Source organism: Peromyscus californicus, unplaced genomic scaffold, assembly GCF_007827085.1.
Source record: "Peromyscus californicus insignis strain IS unplaced genomic scaffold, ASM782708v3 Scaffold_5__1_contigs__length_169319896, whole genome shotgun sequence".
In the NCBI taxonomy this organism is placed as follows: domain Eukaryota; kingdom Metazoa; phylum Chordata; class Mammalia; order Rodentia; family Cricetidae; genus Peromyscus; species Peromyscus californicus.
The window spans coordinates 1,318,167-1,326,946 of NW_026294573.1; the positions used below are offsets into that span (position 1 = coordinate 1,318,167).

Genomic DNA, 8,780 nt, shown 5'->3' on the forward strand with positions numbered 1-8,780 from the left:
GCATGTCAGACTTTTTGATGTCATAAAAATAATACTCTGAACATTTTACTAAGTGAATTTTAAATTCCAACTTTATTAAAGAAAGTGTCCCTTGCTTGTATAGTCTTCGTCTACACCATAGTCATTCTGCTGAAGCCCAGCTTGCTGTTGACAGCTGTCGGAGGGGAACCATTATACCAAGTGGCACCAGGAGAGAGAGAGCAAACACCGCAGGTATAGAGGGGACAGAGGCTGTCAAGTGCAAGTAGGCTTTTTCTCCAGGCTGTGACCTATTCAGAACCCTACTCAGTGGTGTTTCTCATCCATCCTACAGTTTTAGGTGCTGAATAAGTCAGTCACCTGGGTTTTCTTTTATTGACACTATGATGCTCCTTTTAGAGCCACATTTCGTATACTCAACCCATCATTTTCTAATGATGTTCTAAGGGTTTTTTTGTTTGTTTGTTTGTTTTGTTTTAAACCATGTGAACACTTGGGGTTCGAATATGGACATTTTTGTTTATATTTTCCACGTTATTTTCCTCATCACTGACTAAGCTCAAGGTACAATGGAAAGAAAGTTGGGAGTACCTGGCCAGAGCAATGAGTTACAAATGGGGTAGTGCAGACAACTGTAGAGTTGTGTTCCAGGTTCCCACAGGGTCCCTAAAGTTTCCTTATGTCAGTCTTGGTCCCCTGCTCCACCCAGAGGGATGGTTCCTGCTCTTGGTAAGGGGACTTCACAAGGAATATTGCGACATCAAACACCACTGCTGGTGGCTGGGCTTTAGACCAAAGGCTCTATCAGGACACCGTCACACTGTTTTATGAAGTCTTTCTAGATCTCCTGGGGTTTTTTGTTTGTGTTTTTGTCTTTTCGAGACACGGTTTCTCTGTGTAGCCCTGACTGTCCTTGAACTAGCTCTGTAGACCAGGCTGGCCTTGAACTAACCGAGAGCCGCCTGCCTCTGCCTCCCGAGTGCTGGGATTAAAGGTGTGCACCACCAGGCCCAGCTAGATCTTCTGTTCTTTTTCTTTTTTTTTCTTTCTTTCTTCTTTTTTTTTTTTTTTTTTTTTTTGGTTTTCCGAGACAGGGTTTCTCTGTGTAGCTTTGCGCCTTTCCTGGATCTCGCTCTGTAGACCAGGCTGGCCTCGAACTCACAAAGATCCACCTGCCTCTGCCTCGCGAGTGCTGGGATTAAAGGCGAGCGCCACCACTGCCCCAGCAGATCTGTTCTTAATGTACCTACTCTGTGAAATTAAGTCTCTTAAAAGATGTGCCAGGTTGTCTTTGACATGAATTAATTTTAAAAGCTTGGAAATGTCAAATGGAGGCAAGAAACAAGCTAGGGACAAGCCAAGAGGGAGCTGGACACAGAAGTGACATTGGGTAAGCAGGTCACACTTGTTCATTTAGGCCTCCAAGCAGATACGACTCACCTAACTTCCTCAGAGGACTGGTATCTGAGACACATGAAAATTGGTTTATTTCCAAGCCAATTCTGCCAGGTAGGTGAGATGTTCAAAAGTAAAGATGCTGATGCCCAGCCCAACCTGAACTTACTCCCTGAAAACCTCGACAAAAAGAACCAACTCCTGCAAGTTCTCTGATCTCTGTGCATGTGCCATGGCATGTGTGAACTTTCATACAATTAAAAGAATCTGCAACTCAGGGAGCCCCCATTCCTACCCATAGGCCAAGATGAAGACCTTCATTTTTCTTAAGGAGTTGGCAACATGTATTAATAAGCATGTGGCAAGTGTGTTAGGAGTGCGGACCTTGGTTGGTGTGGAGCCCACAGTGCAGTGCTTCTCTTCTACCCTAACTCTCATCCCTGCCTCTCACACAGGCCTGAGTTAACCCTCCTCACCCCCCAACTTCTGAAGCAGTTTTCATCTGTGTGGCTTGGGAAGGGAGGAGGAACCCATTACCTCCAGAAACTCGGAAGAAGCCATGATAAGGGGCAACAGACTCTCCTACCCCATACGGAGTATTGCCCATTTGCCCCTGACCCTTTCTCTTCCCAGGTAACTGTAGTAGCTTACATAACAAAGAACAGTATGTGAGGATTTTATACTTCTGTGCAATCACAGTGCTGAGGATAAACGCTGTGAACTTCCATCCACTTCTTAGAGCTGTTTGGTGATGATCAGCGGTAGTGCCTCAGGTAGACCAGCTTCTGGGGTGGAAACTTCTCCCTGCACAGGGGACACTCTGTCTGTGGGGTGGGGGGGTGTGTCACAATGACTGTATACTGAGTCCGGCCCTGATCCCCACTGCATCTCTTCCTGTTCCACACACACGCACAGCTGTAAGTCAACCAGAAAACGGCCTCTCCCAAGGTCTGAGTCCTAGTGGGGCTAGGCATAGGACAGTGCTGACTGAGCATAGCTGTGCCCACCCACCCTCACCTATGAACCTTGGATTTCTGGGGCCTCTCCTGGGCTTTTCCTTCTGAGTGAGCCTCTACATGTCTTCCCAGCAACCCTGTGCCAAGAGCTGTAGAGGGGAGGGCTTCAGACCCCATCAGTAAAAGACTTCAGACTGTGTATGCTATTCTAGCTTCTCTCTTGTAGAACTTCCACCAGGTCCAACTCTAGATGCACCCTGCTGTTAGGAGATAGGACTTGTTCTGCCATCTGTATGAGAAAGGAGGGCACACATTCCACACTTACACATGCTGGCACTTGGGGAATGCCCACTATGCAGACTGCTGACTTAGCAGTGTGAATGCTTGTGTTTTCTGTACTGCAGCCCAGGACGCCCACCTCTTAGCAGCAGGGCTGCAGCCACATAAAGTTCCTTCTCACTTGTAGCCTTGGCTTTTGGCCAGGGCTACAGCTCACTGGCTAGACATGCCAACCAGGGCCCTGCTGCTTATAGGAAGCAGTGTGCTTTGGGCATCTCCCCTGCCAGAAATGGTTCAGTGGCACACGGACAATTTGGCGTGTGCACATGTCCCAGCATCCCAAGTGTGCTGAGCATACCAGGAAGCAAGACAAGTCTGTGGTTAAGTGTAGCCTGATCTATGCACCTGTTATCTATCAATCACCTGCATATTCAGTCACACCTCAAAAGGGGAAGTTTCCCTTCTGACTGGGGACTTCATCCCCAAGTTGACAGGTTTGAGAGGTGGGGTAGCATAACTGCCAAGGGTTGAAGGCCTGGGAGCATACATACCTTAGTGTTGCACCACTCAGTAATGCACTCCCAGCAGAAGAGATGGCCACAAGGTGTAGCTGTGGAGTGTCTTCGTTCCTCCAAGCACAGGGTGCATAGTGGGGTTCTGCAAACAGCTCTGTCTTCCAGGGAACTCCTGTGGGGGTCAAGACACATCACAGGTGAGTGCACCTTTCACAATCTCAGGACATGCCAAAGTAGCTGAAGCCCCCTGCACACCTGCGGTGGGACAGGTTGCGGTGCAGCCTCCACTCCTTCCTAGCTCGCTGCTTCTGCCTGAAGCTATACAACTGCAGCCCAATGGACAGTGCCAGATGCAACAGGGAGATGAGTCCCAGCAGTCGGTAGCTTGTACGAGCCCTCAGGTCCTCTCCAGGCAGGCGGCGAGTCCGGAGCTGCAAAGACAGGTGACCACCACCCCCACCACCATCAGGATCCCCCAGGATCTGGTCTCTTCTGCTGGAGGTTTTATGTTCAGCCAGTCCTCCCCTTGGCACTGGGAGTGTCCAGAGAACAAGAACCAACCAGGGAGGTGGGTTCAAATGTCAGTAGTGAGGGAGAACCCTAGCTATAGGTTGACCTTTAGGCATTAGATGAGAACTGAGCCAGGAGGCTAGATGGGTCAGGAAAATGGGTGAGGATTCTTGAGCTGTTTGAGGACCAGTTCAGAGGAAGAAGAGGAGCCTGAGGAAGAACAGGATGGGGAATATCAAGGGGAACCTGGACAGGGAGATGCTGTTCCCTTTACTGAGTCCTCTATGACACTTTGGCCCCCAGGGATACTGCCCTCGCATCTGCTGTAGCTAGTGATGTACCTTCCATCCACATCACAACAATTGTGCTGTTTTCCACTTCCTATCCCTTCCTACTGGCAAGACACCAGGACACATTATGCCTTGGGCTGGAGCAGGAAAACAGGATAACAGGCCCTAAAAGCGAACCCAGTGTCCAATATTCAGTAGCCATTAGGGAGGGAGGCACAGCTGCTCAACTAAATGACTGCTGGGAAGATTTTGCTGGATAACCCCTTGTCTAGCAGTACTGAGGTCAAACCTGAGACCAGACTCTGGTTCTATGATGAGGGTGTGTGGGAGGGATAGTTTAACTGGAGGCAGAGATGAATGGGAAAAGCCAGGCTCTGGGCTAGAACCTGCACTTGACACCTTCTGGAATAGGTGCTCATCCCCCTAAGCAGTGAAATGGACATAGCCACGGGCCAACAGTGAGAAAACTGTGGGGCCAGACCTAAGTCCACTCAGTCAGTGCCTGGCTCTGCTGCCACACATATGCTGGTATTAGGAAGGGAAGACTTCCTTCCACCTTCAGTTTGTGGAAACTGGACTTCCTGGGCCTTGTAGGAAACTATAACTGAACAAACTGCTGTTTCCCAAGTGCAGGGTTTCACTTCCAACTTGGAAACAACACTTGGCTGTGATCATGCCATCAGCATGGGCCTCAAGGAGGCTGCTCAGAGGACCCTGTCCATATCCAGTACCCCTTGGCATTGCTACTTACATAGCTGATCCCTGCTAGTCTCTTGGCCAGGTGATAGAAGGCACCGTGGATATAAAACCAAGCAACATGGAACCGATGGAGGCAGGCAAGGCCCTGTCTAAGGATAAAGACTGCCCGCTGGAGCGTCCTCCTTTGCTGTTCCGTCAGGGTGGCTGCATGGTGGCGCACCCAGCGCCTTGCCCCTGATCGGCTGCGTCCTCCAGATAGCAGACTTCCCTGTGAAGCCCGTGTACTGTCACCATCGGTTTGCAGTTCCTGCTCCAGGGGCAGCAGCGCCTTGTCCAGCAGGTAGGGCAAGACAGCGTGCAGTGTGACCAGCACCCCACGGCGGAGCCTGGAGGGCACTCGCTGCTGGGATGGGTCCACCTGGATGATCCCAACGTACTCCTCTCCAAGTGTCTGGTAGCCTGAGGATTAATGCACAATGATGAGGATCCCACACGGGGACACACTTCTAGGCCCAGCTTGTTCCCCTCCCCAGCATCATCAGTCACTCTGGAACCTGCCCTTCCAGGCTGTCACCTGTGAGACCTAGCCAAGGTCAACATGACCTGTTAAGTCCACTGTGGTCTTGCTGGGATTTCATGATGTGACACAGACTGCAACTCTGGGCTAGGCCCTTGTTTCCCGTTGGTTCCTGCTCGCTCTCTTCTCTCTTTCTCTTTTTTTTTGGGGGGGGGGGGAGCGGGGGTTGAGACAGGGTTTCTCTGTGCAGCTTTTGGAGCCTTTTCTGGAACCCACTCTGTATCCCAGGCTGGCCTCGAACTCACAGAGATCCGCCTGCCTCTGCCTCCCGAGTGCTGGGATTAAAAGCGTGCGCCACCACTGCCTGGCTTCCTGTTCTCTTCAGTTTTTATTTGTTCCCAGTTTTCCAGTCCCTCTTCTGCCTAACCGCTATCACTTGTCCAAGCGATGGGATCCAATCTCGTGGTTTCCTACCTTCCAGATTATGGCTCAGTCTGGATCTAGTTCAGTCCTGAGATGTAAGCCCAGCTGCTTACCTGACAGTATCACATGGAGTCAGATAAAACACCTTCAAGCCTACCCCTGCCAAAAGCTAGCTTCTAGTTGTCCAACCTGGGAAAGTCCTGTTTTCTTACACCCTGCAGAAAGTAAAGCCAGGCCTCTTACTCCTGAGGCCACACCTGTGTTGTACCTTGAACTGCTCTTCCATGAGTCTCACTGTGATCCTGTTTGTAGCAGCCTCTGCCCTCAACGTGTCTGGTCATGCCTGCAGTTAGCCTCTTCTTTGTATCTTGCAATGCCTCATGGCTCAGAAAAAGGGAAGGCCATTCTCCTGAGAGAGGCCTCTTCAGTGACTGGCTACTTGCTTTGGTTGACTAGAAGATTATTTTTCCCCAGACTTGTTTTGCCCTGAAGCGCTCAACACTTCTCAGGATGTGTTACAGCGTCGTTCCTTGGTCCTGTGTGTCTCCCACGGCTGAGTGTAGTCCTTGGGGGCAGGTCACCCACAGTGACCTCTCTGGGCATCTCATAGGCGCTCTGCATTCCTTGCTGGATGTTGAGCTGGCACTGGTGACCTGCGGCCCTTACCACAGCTTTTCTTTCTAAATGACTATCAGCTTTTGTGTGTCCACCTCACAAGGGTTTAATGGCCAGTATGTGATGGGTCAGTACTGACTTGCCTTTTGCCACTGAGAAGTGGGTCCTGGGGTTGGGGATTTAGCTCAGTGGTAGAGCTTGCCTTGTCTAGCAAGAGGAAGGCCCTGGGTTGGGTCCTCAGCTTGGGGGTGGGGAGTCCCAACAGCACCCTTGGAAAAGTCCTGGATGAAGGTCCTCAGGGACATACAAATGCAAGGAGAGCCCCTGGCTGAGGGCTGAGTGCTAGCCCCTGGCTGAGGGCTCTAGGGCTGCACCTCCTGGGCCAGTGGCTTTCTTCCCTGAGGCTGCATGCAGGTGGATTCTAGGAGCTGATCAGTGGGTTGTGTGGGTTGTGGGCCCCTCAGTGCCAAGGACCTGCCAAGTACTGCTACCTGCAATTGTGGTGAGGCCAAAGTAGGCTATGTCTGAGAGCAGTTCAATCTCTTTCCTCCATTCCAGCCATTTCTTTGCACCTAGAAGAGAAAAATATTACCTCTGGGCAGGTGAGGTGGAGGTGGTTAAAGTCCAGGTCAAATTCCTCCTCTTTTAGGGCGACCCTCAACTACTTCTCTCTTAGGCTCCTCTGCTTCTCTGCCCTGTCCCCTCTCCCCACCTGGTTGACAGGAATGACTCAGAGGGAAAGCCACTTCCTAAGAACCTCTCAGCTGTAACTGTCTTGAGTCAGGAACTGTCCTAGAACTTCGGAGGCCCCAGGAAAGTCTAGGTAGTGCCAACAACACCTGTTTAGGATCAAATCTCGACTCTCTCAAATGCCTGCCTGTGGGATCTTTTTGGAAACCTCCACGTGCCTCCCTGTAAGAGTAATACTGTTAGGCCCAACCTATAGGGGCGTATGAGAAGGAAATGGGCAAATGTTTGAGAACACTAAGCAGGCACTGCCTGGCGCAGAGACCTGCAAAGTGTTCTGCAGTGTGTAAATCTGTTTTGATCCTCGCTTTCCTAAGGAGCTTCGGAGCTGCTGCCTGTCCGGGTGCCCAGGGCGCTCACCCGCTAGGCTGTGCAGCGCGCCACCCGCCGCGCTCCGCAGGCCTCCTAGGTAGTAATCGTCCTTCTGCGCTGCCCGGATCACCTCAGGTGCACCTGCCAGCGACATGGCCCGATTCAGTGAGGTCGCACCGCGCCGGCGTGCCCTATGGGCGGGGCCTGTGACGCTCGACGTGCCTCGGTCGTGCGGCGCAGGCAGTGAACATCACGCGGGCGAAGGCGGGGCCTAGGCATGATATCCTGAGAGGCGGGCAATCCACGGGAGAGGCGGGCATCTAGGGGCGGAGCTATTGGAGGCAGGGGTGGGGGCGGGGCCACGCAAGAGGGGTGGGGTCGGTGCTTTCGGTGGAGCCACGCAGAGCAAGGGGTGTGTGGTCTGTGCTTCGAGGGCGGAGCCACGTAGTGGAGTAGCGAATATTGAGAGGGATGTTGTCGTGGCGGGCGAGACCCCGAGAGACCTCAGCCTCGCAGATGTGTTTTTTGCTTGATTCAGGTTGAGTTTTTTGGCAGTAGGTACATGTCCCTGGGACTGTAGGAGTGGACTATTTTAGGATAGTCATGTGATCTCATCTGACTACTGAAGTCCCCAGTTCTGTTTTGGAGTTCCTCCGGCTGCCCCTGCCCTGGTTTCTTTGGCTTGGATTGGACAGCCCCAGGTAGTACCTTTGACCACTGCCAGGAGGCAGTCACGTCTCAGGCAGAGGCACAAGCGTCTCGCCAAATCAAATATAACAGTTTGAAATGCTGGTTCCTTGAAGGCCCAAGGCTGCTGTGTCCCTAGGAAACTTTTTTCTCTTCAAACTCAGAAGCTCGGTTTTAACATAACTATGAGGTATGGCCTGCTCTGAGTGTCCCCTCATGGACTGCTCCTTTTATGGGACTGCATTTTCTGGATTCTCCTCTTAACCATGGGGAGCAAGACCAGAAACATTATCCCAAGTATCTGTTCCCAGCGAGACGCTTAAGTGTCTCTCTCCATGGGTTCAAATCCTAGCCACGTACTCTGTCTCAGCTGTGGACCGGTGTTTTGACCCCTAGGTTCCTCCTTTGTGGGCTGTGGATATAAGGCACTCCTAGCCGCCTCCTCTCAGGGGTTCTTCTTAAGGAACAGACCACAGGCTGGCCGGCAGGTGGCACCATCAGCCCATTTGTTTTACTAGCTTGGGCAGCTAGGGACTATTACCCCAAAGATATCCTGCAGACTGGGAAACAAGAGGCCTTTTAGCAAGGAGAGAAAGTGGGTGGGCGGGATGAGCAGTGACATCATTGTAAATCAGTTATCTGGCCTGGAGTCCCTCTTTGCTTTTCAGTATTCTAGGGTTCCAGGACTCTGAGGTGGGGGTCAAGTGAGAGTTCTTGCTGGGGGACAGGACATGTGCCCCATCACCTCCCTTTGACCACTCTTTGTCTGAAGCACAGCGGTCCTGGGCCTGAGCCTTGTGACAACTCCTTGTAAACTTTCCCCTCTGCTGCAGGGATGGAGGACAAGAAGGCCAGG

General features: G+C 51.7%; 1 protein-coding gene across 3 annotated transcripts; it reads right to left on the minus strand.

Annotated features, from left to right (window-relative positions):
* Positions 1-53: 53 nt before the first annotated feature.
* On the minus strand, positions 54-7,455 carry Pex10 (peroxisomal biogenesis factor 10). Of its 3 annotated transcripts, none has more exons than XM_052715175.1 (6): positions 7,286-7,455; positions 6,667-6,750; positions 4,676-5,082; positions 3,380-3,555; positions 3,161-3,296; positions 54-2,178 (listed from the first exon to the last, which is right to left on the minus strand). In XM_052715175.1, the coding sequence occupies exons 1-6, from the start codon at positions 7,389-7,391 to the stop codon at positions 2,110-2,112; spliced, it is 978 nt and encodes a 325-aa protein (XP_052571135.1). In that variant the 5' UTR covers positions 7,392-7,455; the 3' UTR covers positions 54-2,109. The 3 variants fall into 3 exon arrangements, with proteins under 3 accessions (XP_052571135.1, XP_052571136.1, XP_052571134.1); XM_052715176.1 differs by having other exon boundaries at positions 54-2,198; positions 6,670-6,750; positions 7,286-7,454; XM_052715174.1 differs by having other exon boundaries at positions 54-2,198; positions 7,286-7,454.
* Between the last annotated feature and the right edge of the window lie 1,325 nt (positions 7,456-8,780).